The sequence below is a fragment of the Lytechinus variegatus genome, chromosome 16 (assembly GCF_018143015.1).
Source record: "Lytechinus variegatus isolate NC3 chromosome 16, Lvar_3.0, whole genome shotgun sequence".
Classification (NCBI taxonomy): domain Eukaryota; kingdom Metazoa; phylum Echinodermata; class Echinoidea; order Temnopleuroida; family Toxopneustidae; genus Lytechinus; species Lytechinus variegatus.
In genome coordinates this window covers 10,063,002-10,081,049 of record NC_054755.1, presented here as the reverse complement: position 1 = coordinate 10,081,049, position 18,048 = coordinate 10,063,002, and the positions used below count along the sequence as shown (strand labels likewise).

The 18,048-nt window shown below is 38.8% G+C and overlaps 1 protein-coding gene across 1 annotated transcript in view; it reads right to left on the bottom strand.

The window, feature by feature from the left end:
* LOC121429650 (folylpolyglutamate synthase, mitochondrial-like) overlaps nt 1-16,625 on the bottom strand; it is a 49,553-nt gene extending 32,928 nt beyond the window's left edge. The window contains exons 1-5 of the mRNA XM_041626792.1: nt 16,376-16,625; nt 15,292-15,402; nt 14,480-14,598; nt 12,608-12,812; nt 10,364-10,425 (exon numbers count right to left, since the gene is read on the bottom strand). Of these exons, the coding sequence (XP_041482726.1) occupies nt 10,364-10,425; nt 12,608-12,812; nt 14,480-14,598; nt 15,292-15,402; nt 16,376-16,429 (551 nt within the window). The 5' untranslated portion in view covers nt 16,430-16,625. The remainder of the gene's footprint in view (nt 1-10,363; nt 10,426-12,607; nt 12,813-14,479; nt 14,599-15,291; nt 15,403-16,375) is intronic.
* Nucleotides 16,626-18,048: the final 1,423 nt, after the last annotated feature.

Below are 18,048 nucleotides of genomic sequence, written 5' to 3'. Positions count from 1 at the left end.
TCCAGAAAGTGTATATAAGCGAGCAGCATCTCAGTCAAGTGAAGTTCTGAGTTCTTAGTTTGAGTTTTTTGGAGTTCTTAGTTTTAGTTTTTAGTTCAGAGTTTCCTTAATGATTCCAGTCGTATGTATACTTCAGAATTATTACAAGTAAAATTCTTATGATTGTTCCGGCATCGCTCGACGTTATCTCAGTTATCATATTCAATGTATCGCTGGAGTTTGTTTAATTGTCATCATCACATACTCTGTTGCACCTGCATTAAGTTTTGAGCAGTAATAAACTACTGAACTTTAATTTCCTGTGTAATGACTGTTATTCGCTTCAACTGTATCATTTAAAGAGAAATGCCAGTAGTTGCAGTAAACACTGATTTCATGAGAAAGTCTGTAAATCCAGGCTTAATTGTCAGTATATCATCGAGGATCTAGATCTGGTACAGTTACATAAACTGAACTTTGTGAAATCTTGAAATCTACGCTGAAAAATGTTCACACTGAAAATCACCAACACAGATAGGAACACGTGGGACAGTGTATTATTATTGCTGGAATAAAGACCCGACGGAAGTGACCGAATCCGCGCTTATTTTGCTTATTTCTCAGCAATTACACAATTTCTTGAAGAATCCTTTGGCACATATTTTTTATTCATACAAACAGACACTTGGGTGGTCATTATATTAGATTCTGTAAAAAGTCATTTTGAGATCGTTACCAATACTGGAATTTATCTTTAAACCCCCATGTCCATCCTCGACATTTATTTTAGACTCTTATAGGGGTGTCTACAAAACTAAGACCTAAGATCTAAGACCTAAGACCCCATATATATACTACCAAAAAAACTACAAAACTAAGACCCAACCAACTACAAAACTAAGACCCTGTGTAATACTCATTTGTATGCAGCCTAGTCTGTACTCCAGACCCAGTTTGGGAAATACACTTCACCTATCCTATGTACTTCAATACAAAACTACAAAACTAAGACCCAACCAACTACAAAACTAAGACCCTGTGTAATACTCATTGGTATGCAGCCTAGTCTGTACTCCAGACCCAGTTTGGGAAATACACTTCACCTATCCTATGTACTCAATACAAAACTACAAAACTAAGACCCAACCAACTACAAAACTAAGACCCTGTGTAATATTCATTGGTAGGAGTCTAGTCTGTACTCCAGACCCAATTTGGGAGAAACACTTCGCCTATCCTATGTACTCAATACAAAACTACAAAACTAAGACCCAACCAACTACAAAACTAAGACCCTGTGTAATATTCATTGGTATGAGTCTAGTCTGTACTCCAGACCCGGTTTGGGAGAAACACTTCGCTTATCCTATGTACTTCAATACAAAACTACAAAACTAAGACCCAACCAACTACAAAACTAAGACCCTGTGTAATATTCATTGGTATGAGTCTAGTCTGTACTTCAGACCCTGTTTGGGAGAAACACTTCACCTATCCTATGTACTCCATACAAAACTACAAAACTAAGACCCAACCAACTACAAAACTAAGACCCTGTGTAATACTCATTGGTATGCAGCCTAGTCTGTACTCCAGACCCAGTTTGGGAAATACACTTCACCTATCCTATGTACTCAATACAAAACTACAAAACTAAGACCCAACCAACTACAAAACTAAGACCCTGTGTAATATTCATTGGTATGAGTCTAGTCTGTACTCCAGACCCGGTTTGGGAGAAACACTTCGCCTATCCTATGTACTCAATACAAAACTACAAAACTAAGACCCAACCAACTACAAAACTAAGACCCTGTGTAATATTCATTGGTAGGAGTCTAGTCTGTGCTCCAGACCCGGTTTGGGAGAAACACTTCGCTTATCCTATGTACTTCAATACAAAACTACAAAACTAAGACCCAACCAACTACAAAACTAAGACCCTGTGTAATATTCATTGGTATGAGTCTAGTCTGTACTTCAGACCCTGTTTGGGAGAAACACTTCACCTATCCTATGTACTCCATACAAAACTACAAAACTAAGACCCAACCAACTACAAAACTAAGACCCTGTGTAATATTCATTGGTATGAGTCTAGTCTGTACTCCAGACCCGGTTTGGGAGAAACACTTCGCCTATCCTATGTACTCAATACAAAACTACAAAACTAAGACCCAACCAACTACAAAACTAAGACCCTGTGTAATACTCATTGGTATGCAGCCTAGTCTGTACTCCAGACCCAGTTTGGGAGATACACTTCACCTATCCTATGTACTCAATACAAACTACAAAACTAAGACCCAACCAACTACAAAACTAAGACCCTGTGTAATATTCATTGGTAGGAGTCTAGTCTGTACTCCAGACCCAGTTTGGGAGAAACACTTCGCCTATCCTATGTACTCAATACAAAACTACAAAACTAAGACCCAACCAACTACAAAACTAAGACCCTGTGTAATATTCATTGGTAGGAGTCTAGTCTGTGCTCCAGACCCTGTTTGGGAGAAACACTTCGCTTATCCTATGTACTTCAATACAAAACTACAAAACTAAGACCCAACCAACTACAAAACTAAGACCCTGTGTAATATTCATTGGTATGAGTCTAGTCTGTACTTCAGACCCTGTTTGGGAGAAACACTTCACCTATCCTATGTACTCCATACAAAACTACAAAACTAAGACCCAACCAACTACAAAACTAAGACCCTGTGTAATACTCATTGGTATGCAGCCTAGTCTGTACTCCAGACCCAGTTTGGGAGATACACTTCACCTATCCTATGTACTCAATACAAAACTACAAAACTAAGACCCAACCAACTACAAAACTAAGACCCTGTGTAATATTCATTGGTAGGAGTCTAGTCTGTACTCCAGACCCAGTTTGGGAGAAACACTTCGCCTATCCTATGTACTCAATACAAAACTACAAAACTAAGACCCAACCAACTACAAAACTAAGACCCTGTGTAATATTCATTGATATGAGTCTAGTCTGTGCTCCAGACCCTGTTTGGGAGAAACACTTCGCTTATCCTATGTACTTCAATACAAAACTACAAAACTAAGACCCAACCAACTACAAAACTAAGACCCTGTGTAATATTCATTGGTATGAGTCTAGTCTGTACTTCAGACCCTGTTTGGGAGAAACACTTCACCTATCCTATGTACTCCATACAAAACTACAAAACTAAGACCCAACCAACTACAAAACTAAGACCCTGTGTAATATTCATTGGTATGAGTCTAGTCTGTACTTCAGACCCTGTTTGGGAGAAACACTTCGCTTATCCTATGTACTTAAATACAAAACTACAAAACTAAGACCCAACCAACTACAAAACTAAGACCCTGTGTAATATTCATTGGTATGAGTCTAGTCTGTACTCCAGACCCTGTTTGGGAGAAACACTTCGCCTATCCTATGTACTCAATACAAAACTACAAAACTAAGACCCTGTGTAATATTCATTGGTAGGAGTCTAGTCTGTGCTCCAGACCCGGTTTGGGAGAAACACTTCGCTTATCCTATGTACTTCAATACAAAACTACAAAACTAAGACCCAACCAACTACAAAACTAAGACCTTGTGTAATACTCATTGGTATGCAGCCTAGTCTGTAGACCCAGTTTGGGAGAAACACTTCACCTATCCTATGTACTCAATACAAAACTACAAAACTAAGACCCAACCAACTACAAAACTAAGACCCTGTGTAATACTCATTGGTATGCAGCCTAGTCTGTACTCCAGACCCAGTTTGGGAAATACACTTCACCTATCCTATGTACTCAATACAAAACTACAAAACTAAGACCCAACCAACTACAAAACTAAGACCCTGTGTAATATTCATTGGTATGAGTCTAGTCTGTACTCCAGACCCGGTTTGGGAGAAACACTTCGCCTATCCTATGTACTCAATACAAAACTACAAAACTAAGACCCAACCAACTACAAAACTAAGACCCTGTGTAATATTCATTGGTAGGAGTCTAGTCTGTGCTCCAGACCCGGTTTGGGAGAAACACTTCGCTTATCCTATGTACTTCAATACAAAACTACAAAACTAAGACCCAACCAACTACAAAACTAAGACCCTGTGTAATATTCATTGGTATGAGTCTAGTCTGTACTTCAGACCCTGTTTGGGAGAAACACTTCACCTATCCTATGTACTCCATACAAAACTACAAAACTAAGACCCAACCAACTACAAAACTAAGACCCTGTGTAATATTCATTGGTATGAGTCTAGTCTGTACTCCAGACCCGGTTTGGGAGAAACACTTCGCCTATCCTATGTACTCAATACAAAACTACAAAACTAAGACCCAACCAACTACAAAACTAAGACCCTGTGTAATACTCATTGGTATGCAGCCTAGTCTGTACTCCAGACCCAGTTTGGGAGATACACTTCACCTATCCTATGTACTCAATACAAAACTACAAAACTAAGACCCAACCAACTACAAAACTAAGACCCTGTGTAATATTCATTGGTAGGAGTCTAGTCTGTACTCCAGACCCAGTTTGGGAGAAACACTTCGCCTATCCTATGTACTCAATACAAAACTACAAAACTAAGACCCAACCAACTACAAAACTAAGACCCTGTGTAATATTCATTGGTATGAGTCTAGTCTGTGCTCCAGACCCTGTTTGGGAGAAACACTTCGCTTATCCTATGTACTTCAATACAAAACTACAAAACTAAGACCCAACCAACTACAAAACTAAGACCCTGTGTAATATTCATTGGTATGAGTCTAGTCTGTACTTCAGACCCTGTTTGGGAGAAACACTTCACCTATCCTATGTACTCAATACAAAACTACAAAACTAAGACCCAACCAACTACAAAACTAAGACCCTGTGTAATACTCATTGGTATGCAGCCTAGTCTGTACTCCAGACCCAGTTTGGGAGATACACTTCACCTATCCTATGTACTCAATACAAAACTACAAAACTAAGACCCAACCAACTACAAAACTAAGACCCTGTGTAATATTCATTGGTAGGAGTCTAGTCTGTACTCCAGACCCAGTTTGGGAGAAACACTTCGCCTATCCTATGTACTCAATACAAAACTACAAAACTAAGACCCAACCAACTACAAAACTAAGACCCTGTGTAATATTCATTGGTATGAGTCTAGTCTGTGCTCCAGACCCTGTTTGGGAGAAACACTTCGCTTATCCTATGTACTTCAATACAAAACTACAAAACTAAGACCCAACCAACTACAAAACTAAGACCCTGTGTAATATTCATTGGTATGAGTCTAGTCTGTACTTCAGACCCTGTTTGGGAGAAACACTTCACCTATCCTATGTACTCCATACAAAACTACAAAACTAAGACCCAACCAACTACAAAACTAAGACCCTGTGTAATATTCATTGGTATGAGTCTAGTCTGTACTCCAGACCCGGTTTGGGAGAAACACTTCGCCTATCCTATGTACTCAATACAAAACTACAAAACTAAGACCCAACCAACTACAAAACTAAGACCCTGTGTAATATTCATTGGTATGAGTCTAGTCTGTACTTCAGACCCTGTTTGGGAGAAACACTTCGCTTATCCTATGTACTTCAATACAAAACTACAAAACTAAGACCCAACCAACTACAAAACTAAGACCCTGTGTAATATTCATTGGTATGAGTCTAGTCTGTACTTCAGACCCTGTTTGGGAGAAACACTTCGCCTATCCTATGTACTCAATACAAAACTACAAAACTAAGACCCTGTGTAATATTCATTGGTAGGAGTCTAGTCTGTGCTCCAGACCCGGTTTGGGAGAAACACTTCGCTTATCCTATGTACTTCAATACAAAACTACAAAACTAAGACCCAACCAACTACAAAACTAAGACCTTGTGTAATACTCATTGGTATGCAGCCTAGTCTGTAGACCCAGTTTGGGAGAAACACTTCACCTATCCTATGCACTCAATACAAAAGTACAAAACTTTTAATATTTTAATCTGTAATTAATGATTGGAGACACCTTATTCTAATTGTGTACACCTGTATACTGATCTATGGTTTTAATCTACCAGTATCTATGTCCCGGATTTATGTATAATAGTTCAAACTTTCATCGCTACACATAAACAAACTCTCCCCCTCTCTCTCTCTCTCCCTCTTTGGCCCCCGATCTCCTTGCCCTTTCTTCTGCTTTCTTCTCTCCTTTTCACTCTCTCATGGTCTCGGATTTCTTCTTTTTTCCTTCCTTCCATCGTGCTACATTGTGATTAGTCAAAATCCATTGATTTTTATTTTTTTAGATCAAATGAATGTAACAGTTAACTCTCATGTATGCATATACTTAATTTTAATTCGTGCCAATGCCCATTTTTTTTTGCCATTATCTCATCGGCCACACATTCTCTTCTCTTCATTGACGTATTCTTGGCACATTTTTTTAAAAAACTTACTGCTATATTTTTCCAAGGTTAAAACCGGCTTTGCGTCCATATTTTCCTACTATTTTCCCCCCTTCTGTTGGTCTTCTTTTCCATGTTTTGCCTTTATCTGCCCCTCCTTTATCTTTCCTTTTTGTTTCTTTCCACCCACTTTTCCCTTGTCACTCTTTTTCACCATTCATCCTATCTCATCCTCTCTTTTTTTTTCTTTCTCTTCCTTTTCTCATTTGCTTTTTATATTTATGATTCCCGTAATACTGGTTTCCTCTCACTTTCCCTCTCCCTTTCTCTTTTCCCCTTTATTTTTGTTCACATATTACATGGTTATACATGTAATATAGCATTTAATGCCCTAGTTGCATTCTGTTCGAATTACACTTTCACACTTCTTGACGTTTGTCCATGCTTCATTGATTAATATGTTACTTTTTAAAATTTCTTTTTTTTTTCTTTCGGTATATCTTTTATGATTGTGTAATATGATTATCGGTTAGTTGTAATTTTTTGCTTTTGTTTCATCTTTATGATATTGTACTTTGCCTTTGTTTATAGTGTGCACTTGATTTTTCAGTCTTTGGACTGTTTTGCCAGTTTTCTTATTGAATAAATACCATACTACTACTTTATGTTGTTCGGCAGCATGCCATAAATTATGGGTTTTCGTGATAGAAATGCAGGTCATAGTTTAACACAAGCACCATTTCATATGATGTAGAGAATTAGTGTGAATTGAGCTTTACGATTGGATGTTGAATGTTTTTTTTTGTAAAGTGTTAATTTGCGATCAGCTTTTCGACTGATACAGATACCCTTGTTGTAGCAATCCAATTGAAATGAATAAATTAATAAATGAACTTTCTTTATAGTCATAGCATTGTCTTGCCTGTTAAGCAGACAAAAAACATATGTGAGTAGCAATCCCCTTTCAAGTGGTCTCAGGTAGTTTTGTCGCAAGTACAGACTATTAGGATCAAGTGGTAGGTTTGAAGATTTTCTAAATATCATGGTCTGGAAAATAGACTAAGCTGCATACCGTTGTGGTGTGCGCCTGTAATCCAAGCTACATGGGGAAGTAAGAAATTGGTGCAGAGGTTCGAACCCTGGTCGTCACGTCTTTCGGATGGTGGCGTTTAAGGTTGATCCCAGACGTAAATAATCATATCTGATTGATACATGTCTGACAAAACTCAAATACACACACAGTAGGCCTATTACACAAGGTCTTAATTTTGTAGTTGGTTGGGTCTTAGTTTTGTATTGAGTACATAGGATAGGTGAAGTGTATTTCCCAAACTGGGTCTTGAGTACAGACTAGACTCATACCAATGAATATTACACAGGGTCTTAGTTTTGTAGTTGGTTGGGTCTTAGTTTTGTAGTTTTGTATTGAGTACATAGGATAGGTGAAGTGTATCTCCCAAACTGGGTCTGGAGTACAGACTAGGCTGCATACCAATGGGTAATACACAGGGTCTTAGTTTTGTAGTTGGTTGGGTCTTAGTTTTGTAGTTTTGGGTCTTAGTTTTGTAGTTTTGTATTGAGTACATAGGATAGGTGAAGTGTATCTCCCAAATTGGGTCTGGAGTACAGACTAGACTCCTACCAATGAATATTACACAGGGTCTTAGTTTTGTAGTTTTGTATTTAGTACATAGGATAGGCGAAGTGTTTCTCCCAAATTGGGTCTGGAGTACAGACTAGACTCATACCAATGAATATTACACAGGGTCTTAGTTTTGTAGTTTTGTATTGAGTACATAGGATAGGTGAAGTGTATCTCCCAAACTGGGTCTGGAGTACAGACTAGGCTGCATACCAATGAGTAATACACAGGGTCTTAGTTTTGTAGTTGGTTGGGTCTTAGTTTTGTAGTTTTGTATTGAGTACATAGGATAGGTGAAGTGTATCTCCCAAACTGGGTCTGGAGTACAGACTAGACTCATACCAATGAATATTACACAGGGTCTTAGTTTTGTAGTTGGTTGGGTCTTAGTTTTGTAGTTTTGTATTGAGTACATAGGATAGGCGAAGTGTTTCTCCCAAATTGGGTCTGGAGTACAGACTAGACTCCTACCAATGAATATTACACAGGGTCTTAGTTTTGTAGTTGGTTGGGTCTTAGTTTTGTAGTTTTGTATTGAGTACATAGGATAGGTGAAGTGTATCTCCCAAACTGGGTCTGGAGTACAGACTAGGCTGCATACCAATGAGTATTACACAGGGTCTTAGTTTTGTAGTTGGTTGGGTCTTAGTTTTGTAGTTTTGTATTTAGTACATAGGATAGGCGAAGTGTTTCTCCCAAACTGGGTCTGGAGTACAGACTAGACTCCTACCAATGAATATTACACAGGGTCTTAGTTTTGTAGTTGGTTGGGTCTTAGTTTTGTAGTTTTGTATTGAGTACATAGGATAGGTGAAGTGTATCTCCCAAACTGGGTCTGGAGTACAGACTAGGCTGCATACCAATGAGTAATACACAGGGTCTTAGTTTTGTAGTTGGTTGGGTCTTAGTTTTGTAGTTTTGTATTTAGTACATAGGATAGGCGAAGTGTTTCTCCCAAACTGGGTCTGGAGTACAGACTAGACTCATACCAATGAATATTACACAGGGTCTTAGTTTTGTAGTTGGTTGGGTCTTAGTTTTGTAGTTTTGTATTGAGTACATAGGATAGGTGAAGTGTATCTCCCAAACTGGGTCTGGAGTACAGACTAGGCTGCATACCAATGAGTAATACACAGGGTCTTAGTTTTGTAGTTGGTTGGGTCTTAGTTTTGTAGTTTTGTATTGAGTACATAGGATAGGTGAAGTGTATCTCCCAAACTGGGTCTGGAGTACAGACTAGACTCATACCAATGAATATTACACAGGGTCTTAGTTTTGTAGTTGGTTGGGTCTTAGTTTTGTAGTTTTGTATTGAGTACATAGGATAGGCGAAGTGTTTCTCCCAAATTGGGTCTGGAGTACAGACTAGACTCCTACCAATGAATATTACACAGGGTCTTAGTTTTGTAGTTGGTTGGGTCTTAGTTTTGTAGTTTTGTATTGAGTACATAGGATAGGCGAAGTGTTTCTCCCAAATTGGGTCTGGAGTACAGACTAGACTCCTACCAATGAATATTACACAGGGTCTTAGTTTTGTAGTTGGTTGGGTCTTAGTTTTGTAGTTTTGCATTGAGTACATAGGATAGGTGAAGTGTATCTCCCAAACTGGGTCTGGAGTACAGACTAGACTCATACCAATGAATATTACACAGGGTCTTAGTTTTGTAGTTGGTTGGGTCTTAGTTTTGTAGTTTTGTATTGAGTACATAGGATAGGCGAAGTGTTTCTCCCAAATTGGGTCTGGAGTACAGACTAGACTCCTACCAATGAATATTACACAGGGTCTTAGTTTTGTAGTTGGTTGGGTCTTAGTTTTGTAGTTTTGTATTTAGTACATAGGATAAGCGAAGTGTTTCTCCCAAACCGGGTCTGGAGCACAGACTAGACTCATACCAATGAATATTACACAGGGTCTTAGTTTTGTAGTTGGTTGGGTCTTAGTTTTGTAGTTTTGTATTGAGTACATAGGATAGGCGAAGTGTTTCTCCCAAATTGGGTCTGGAGTACAGACTAGACTCCTACCAATGAATATTACACAGGGTCTTAGTTTTGTAGTTGGTTGGGTCTTAGTTTTGTAGTTTTGTATTGAGTACATAGGATAGGTGAAGTGTATTTCCCAAACTGGGTCTGGAGTACAGACTAGGCTGCATACCAATGAGTATTACACAGGGTCTTAGTTTTGTAGTTGGTTGGGTCTTAGTTTTGTAGTTTTTTTGGTAGTATGTATATGGGGTCTTAGGTCTTAGATCTTAGGTCTTAGTTTTGTAGACACCCCTCTTATAGCGAGACTCGTAGGACAAACCGAGTCGTCGTTACACATTATACCTGAATATATTGGTGCAATCCGTTTCACCTCCCATGAAGACCTCGACGATTCCAACATCAACCTGTGAACGATTGAAAAATATGTTCAACGACATTTTCTGCGGCGACAATTGCTCCGATGCAAAATTTGCACGGTAAGTCAAATACAAGAGCCAACCTCCAAAACTAAATAAACCCCAATCCTTATCTTTGCATTATTCCGAACCAAAAACCTGTTACAATCCTAACTCTAACCCATTGCTCTTTGAGATATTAAGACCAGAGCAAATTTCACAGAAGCAAATGTCGAAAGGTTAGTAGATCGACTGAAAACGGCAAATAACTGCTTCCCAAATAAAGAGGAATAAGTATCAATGCCGTAATCTTTGCCTCCCCTGCTGCCGCAAAAGTGATGGGAAAGCAGGCCCAAATATTTATATTGACGTCTGATTTTTTTAAAATTAAACATCCAGTCATACTTTTTAGCACTTTTCATGGCAAAAAATAACATATGATTATCGCAATAAAACGAATATGTACTAATGAACACTGAAGAAAGATCTCGACACAAAAAACATTCTATAAATCGAAGAAGATTTGAAAAGGAAGAGTGGGTAATGCTTATGGGTGAGGGCTCATCCGCGCGGGCTGCGCGTTTCCGTTTTACACCCTGGCGAAGGCATTTTCCGGAAAAGTAGCTAAAAAGCGACTAGTGAAGAGTCTACGTCTACGTTTGTTTACATTATCAGCTGGGCGCGCGATCCAAAGTCCGCACCGAAGTTATCCGCAGAACATACCGTACTGTCTTGCAAATGCAGCTGCATGAGCTTATACTTTCCAGGTTTGATCATTTGCCTTGCCGACTTGCTGATGTCTGTCTTTCTCTCTATCTGTCTATATATCTATCTCTCAAATTCTATCTCTATCTATCTATGTAACTGCAGTATCTATCTAATAATCTTCTCTGTCTCTCTCATTCTTTATCTAACATCTATCTATCTCAAATCTCTCTATCCATCCATCTGTCTGTCTTTCTCTATTTCTCTCTCTCTACCTACCTATGTAACTACAGTATCTATCTGTTAATTTGTCGCTCTTCTCTCTCATTCTTGATCTATCTGACATCTATCTCTCAAATTCTCTATCTATCTCTCTATCCATCTGTCTGTTTTTCTCTATTTCTCTCTATCTATTTATCTATCATTAACTAGAGTATCTATCTATCTGTTAATAATCTTCTCTGTCTCTCTCATTCTTTAATTATCTATTTAATATCTCTCTCTATCTATCTATCCATCTGTCTGTCTTTCTCTTATTCTCTCTATCTATTCATCTATCTTTTTTTAAACTTATCTATCTGTTAATTTGTTAATATTCTTTGTCTCTCTCCCTCTTTATCTAACATCTATCTATCTCTATCTATCCATCTGTCTGTCTTTCTCTACTTCTCTCTATCTATATATCTATCTATGTATCTATCTGTTAATTTGTCTATCTTCTCTTTCTCTCTCATTCTTTATCTTTCTATCTAACATCTATCTCTCAAATTCTCTATCTATTCTCCCTCTCTAGCATTTTTCTCTTTGTCCGTCCATATTTCTGTCTACAACATCTCTCTCTCTTTCTATCTATCTATCTATCCACCTCTCTCTCTCTCTCTATTTCTATCTATCTATCTGTCTATCTTGTCTCTATTTATTTATCAGTCTTCTATCTATCTTTCGGCAGCTTCTAAGTGTATCAATCCATCAAACTTCAATTTGTCTTTCCATTATAAGTATCTGTTTATTTTGATTTTGTCTGTCATTCTATTCATTTAGTTAATAATTTATTTTTATAAAAAAAAACTATCATAAACAACGCGACTGCAAAAGCATGTTCGGATTTCACTCCTGACTGCCGCTCTCCCTGTACATGAAGTGCCAAGGAACTCTGTGCTCTGATCAGTAACTGTGCAAATTGCATGCGGTGGTCATGGTGGTGGACTCGCCTGTGTCGCACGCTGCATGCAACCAGCGACGTGTGTAGACTCTTCACTAGTCGCTTTTTGGCTACTTTTCCGGAAAATGCCTTCGCCAGGGTGTAAAACGGAAACGCGCATCCGACGGGATTATATCAGGTTAGCTTTCCGGCTATGATAACTGTATTATTCGACCAACTATATCGAACATCAGCATGGACGGTGTCACCGAGAATGTCATTCCAATTTTTCTTAACCTTTCCCGTACTAATAGTTAAAAATGGCCATAAATCTGTTTTGCAAACCTTTTCTTGGAGGAAGACGTGGATGCATAATACGGTGAGGTACTGGAAGAAAGCTGGGTGCTTGAAGACTGTACCTTCGTCATTGGTTTCTTCCGTTTTCTCAAGTTGACTCAGGATGCATAGCCCGTATTCTGCAAATTTCCGTTTGCTGAGGACCTTGCCGCCGATACGAACGCGCTCCCGTACCTCCAGGAGAGCTGGAGAGCTGTGAAGAGGGGGCAAAGGATTAAAACAAATCATTCATGCACTCTAAACAAGATTGATTAAAAATTCATCCAATATTGGGTTGGAAGGGGAACATGCATGTTTGTTGGGAAAGATTTTGGCCCATATTAGGCACATGTGCATTTTTTCATGTGTACATTTCTACGCAACATAGGGTAAACAAATCTAAACAGTATTTGGTATCAATTTACCAAACAGACATGCATGTGCTATTTTATCCAATATCGGTCGGGTAATTTTTTTTTCTCTAGAGTAATAGATTATAGTCTAGTCGGAAATGGGCTTCTCGTGCACCATCGGAGAACAATGTTCAACCAACCTTTTTATATTGCCTGACGTGTCTAGTTAATGAATCGTGTCCCATGGGGTTCGAAATTGGCAATTTTGGCGGCCATCTTAGATTTTACGAGAATTAAGTCCTTTGGGCCCCAGCCGGGGCATAACTTCATAAAGCATAAATTCAGCTATATCGAAAAGCCACTTTGATTTTCATTAACCTCCTAAAAGACACAAAGGTTACACTGTTCTACAGGTTAGAGATTTTGGCAAATTAAAGCCTACCCCATTGGAGCCTATAGAAGTTATCCCAAACCTTTATTGACCACATTGAAAAATAACACGTTTTTGGAGCCTCTAATATGCCAAAAAAGTGCGTTTCATGTACATATTAAGGAGTGAAGTAAGCGATGTACTATATTTAAGAGGCAATGCGTTCATGATATAACAGATAGTATGAGCTGTATGTAGCTACATTACTGCGTGAAAAATGATGCCATTCGATCCCAAACTTCAAGTACATTTGATTTATTCAAGGAGTAATTTAAAAGACGCTGGTCGGTTTTCGCAGTTGCGTGTTATCAGGAAGGTTGTTTCACTTTAGTGGCACCAGAATAAAGTACTAGTACCTCTTCTCTCTTTTCGGGAGGATAACAAGTTTAAGTGATTTTAAAGTAGTAATGCCGTTTGGCCTCGTTAGGGCCCCAAACCTAATAGAGTCAAACTCGGGATAGGGGTGGGGTGCCTTTCGACATGCTACTGCGAGGTTAGGCTTTGAGGTGGCGAAATTCAATCTCATGTAACCTGCAGAGCAATCTATCCCCTGACTTTTCCAAGTGGTTTTATAAAAAAGTTGATTTAGTATATGTAGACAAACATATATGCCCATCTCTAAAACTTATGATTCTATTGCTATACGCACAATAATGCATTACGGTGTGTTATTGAAGGGTTCGTCACAACAAAAACGATGCCAGAGTCCGCTTTAAAGTATTATGCTTATCTTAAATGGTATACCGTCGATCGCTTTGTAGAAGGTTCTATCGATGTGACTACTACGTAGAGGTGCCTTTGGGTCTCGTTTTAGCGTAATATCGAGTTAGTATCAAGAAATGAGCGTGAACTGGTTTTATACGAAGTTATATTGCAATCAATTGATTTTTGATATCATGTTAAATGAGTTTTTCCTTTCACTGCTCAAGTAAAGAAACATCCGCAACTTTGATTTGCTTTTGGAAACGGATTGATTCGTAGAAAAATTGACAATGAAACAAATTAATGAGTGGTTTACCTCAATTTGTCGAAATAAACATGATGAAATGTGACAAAAAAAGAAGTGAAATAAAAGTTTAAGTTAATGAGTACTGTTACCTCAACATCCCGGTTTTATAACCACACGTTGTAAGAATATCCTCCACAAAATGACAAGTCGAACCTTTTCCTTTAGTCCCAGTAACATGGATGATGGACAGACTATCAAGGAGCTCCCTCTGGTTCGAAAATGATATTAGAGACGGAATTAGTGCACTGTAAAAACTGTGGTGTTAAAACTGACACCAATTGGTGTTAATAGAGGACCACACCCTGAGATGTTAAAATAACACCCTAGAGATTGAACATAACACCAAAGAGTGTAAATGTAACAACCATAGGTGATGTAATAACACCTATAGGTGTAAAACTAACACCATTAATTTAACACCGGTGAAAAATAACTGGTGTGGTCCTCTATGTACACCGGTTAACACCCCGGTTTTTGATGTGTGCGATTATATGCAACATCCTCAATTAACGACCCCCCCCCCCGAAATTTTTTATAGCTTACCTGTTTTTACTTAAAATGTTCACAAAATTCACCAAAAGTATGCACGAAATCCTTCGATTTCCGATCATGCTTGATCTGGGTTCTTAAAACATGCTTGTTTTGCATTTGAGCGTGAAAGTTTCTGGCAACTCTCCATTACTGACAACGCATTGATAACTCGGCACGCACAGAGGGTGATGATGCCTAGTAATATTATGACAATAATGCATATCAGACGAAAAGAAGACGGACTGCTCAAATATACACAAGCGTAAAGTATACTGCGAATTGCCATTAGTTTTTTAATGGTTTTTAACGATCATTGTTATGCTGTTCTTTGATACAAGAATTTAAAAAAAATAGAATTTACAAAACTTACTCCAATTCCAATTCTATTTAGATATACGACGACATCTTGATGAAATCTCTCGAACTTTCCCTCATATTTTCCCGCTTCTTGGCAATAGATTTCAGCTTTCTTCTGCCAAAGCTAAGGTGTGAGAAAGAAATCTATGAAAATTAACAATATTGGAGGCGGGGGGGGGGGTATTGGGAACGGACCGTTCCCTGGAAAAGGGCACTGTCATTATAGGCATAATGGTTGTTTAAAAAAACAAACTATTATTAAAATATATATATTAGTGACATAAATTTTAGTGCCCCATTCCCAGTTATTGGGGCAGATCTTGGAACCCCTGATCTCGTACCTGACAATTATTTGAAACAGAGTTTTATTCTTAAACTTAAACGCAATTGACAGTGCTTCCACTCCCACAAGATGCAGACATGACGAGATCATGGAGATCCGAGATCTTGTCATCTCATCATCTCTCCCGAGGGATGAAGACATGACGAGATCAAAGATCTTGTCATCTGATCATCTCTCCCGAGGGATGAAGACATGACGAGATCGAAGATCTTGTCATCTGATCATCTCTCCCGAGGGATGAAGACATGACGAGATCCGAGATCTTGTCATCTGATCATCTCTCCTGGGGGATGTAGACATGACGAGATCCGAGATCTTGTCATCTGATCATCTCTCCCGAGGGATGAAGACATGACGAGATCCGAGATCTTGTCATCTGATCATCTCTCCCGAGGGATGTAGACATGACGAGATCCGAGATCTTGTCATCTGATCATCTCTCCCGAGGGATGAAGACATGACGAGATCCGAGATCTTGTCATCTGATCATCTCTCCCGAGGGATGAAGACATGACGAGATCCAAGATCTTGTCATCTGATCATCTCTCCCGAGGGATGAAGACATGACGAGATCCAAGATCTTTTCATCTTATTCTTTTTCCTAAGAGATGTAGACATGACAGGATGATTATATGAACATCTGGGTGGCAATAAGCTTTTATAGATTTTTTTTAATGTTAAAACGATAATTGAAATATTAAAAATTCTAAAATTTTCGTCAGTTGTGGGTATGTGTGATGAAAAATTGAATTACCTGATAAAGATGCTCATCTGAGAACATGTCACCAACTTGTCCTTCCATGTCCATTGCGATTATTCTCGAAGTAGCAGAGGAAATAAAAACTGACAAATTGATTTCAAATTCTAAAAAAATGGAAGTGGCGCGTCGAACAGATTTTATTCTCCAATACCGTACTGCGACCGAATGAAGAGATGAGCCCTGGTCTAATATATCGTGCTTTAATGATTCATTCTATACTTTGCCTTATTTATACCATTTTCTCGGAGCTCACGCATGCGCTACGTCTGCGAATGTAGGCATCGCTTCTCGGCAGCTGTTCTAAAAACTTTTCAAGGAGGTCATATTTCGTTCTTACTACCAGGCCTGCTTACTACCATGGGTGTCAGAGCAGATGATGATATTTTGCGTGGGGGGGGGCAACACTGATGTCCCCCACCCCATGAACAAAGAATAATCCTCTGACGCCCATGCTAAGCAGCTAAGGGACGCACCGTTGGATATCCGGGGGAAGGGGGCCTGGAAGTCCCCCCCCCCCCCCCATCTGAAAGGTGCAAAAAGAACCCCCCAAAAATTGTCTCAATGAGGTAAGGAAAGATTAAATTGCTCAAAGAAGAAGGTAAAAATGCATCAACTCAATCGTCCAGCCCCCCCCCCCCGGTATATAATGGTGCATCCCTATAACTTCCCCCTCGATCCACGCCACTTCCATTTCATAGGGCAGATAGCTCCGAAAAAAAATCAACGTCATTAGAATTTCAACCAATCAGAACCTTGCATATTCAACCTCCTTTGATTTATACACCAACTCATAAATGTGCCAAAACGAAACTCGTGATCAAAATCGTTAGTTTGATAAAGATTGTATGTTAAACATGGCGAAATGGTAGATTTCGCGTCACTTCTGTACAGTGGCGTAAGGTGGGTCACGGCATTGGGGGGACCAGCAAAAATTTTGAGTCACTTAGTAAGCGCGCTCAGTTGTCAGGTATACTGACCTAATAGAGACATTTTAAGGAAGCACTTGTTGTAGTCATTGTAATCATGAATAACATACGCATCAGCAATCAAATAATGCGAGTGCGAAGCGCGAGTTGAACCTTTTTGATATTCAGACCTAAAAAGGGACTTTATAATCAAATTTTTGGAATGATGATACGTACCTGTCTCGCTGAACAATGCGAGCGCGAAGCGCGAGCCGAAATCTTAAGGACTATATTTTAGGAATCTATTAATAGTATACATATCTCACCATAGTCATCTAATGCGAGTGCCAAGCGCTTGCTAATTTTGTTAGAATTACATTTAAACACATATGAAGCACTTATAGTCATTGTAATTTTGAATAACATACGCATCTCACTTATCAAATTTTGCGAGCGCGTAGCGCGAGCTTAGAACTTTAGGAAATTCAGACATGCCAAGAGGTGAAATTTAAGGCTTGTTTGTAGGAATTCGCGAAACCATTCGTATTTCACTAACTAAATGATGCGAGCGCGAATCACGAGATGAAATTTGTGTATATATATTGACCCTAAACAGGATTTTTTAAGGAATCCATTAAGAGTATACATATCTCACCATAGTCATGTAATGCGAGTGCCAAGCGCTTGCTGATTTTGTTAGAATTACATCTGAACACATGAAGCACTTTTTGTAGTCAATGTTATCATGATTATCATACGCAT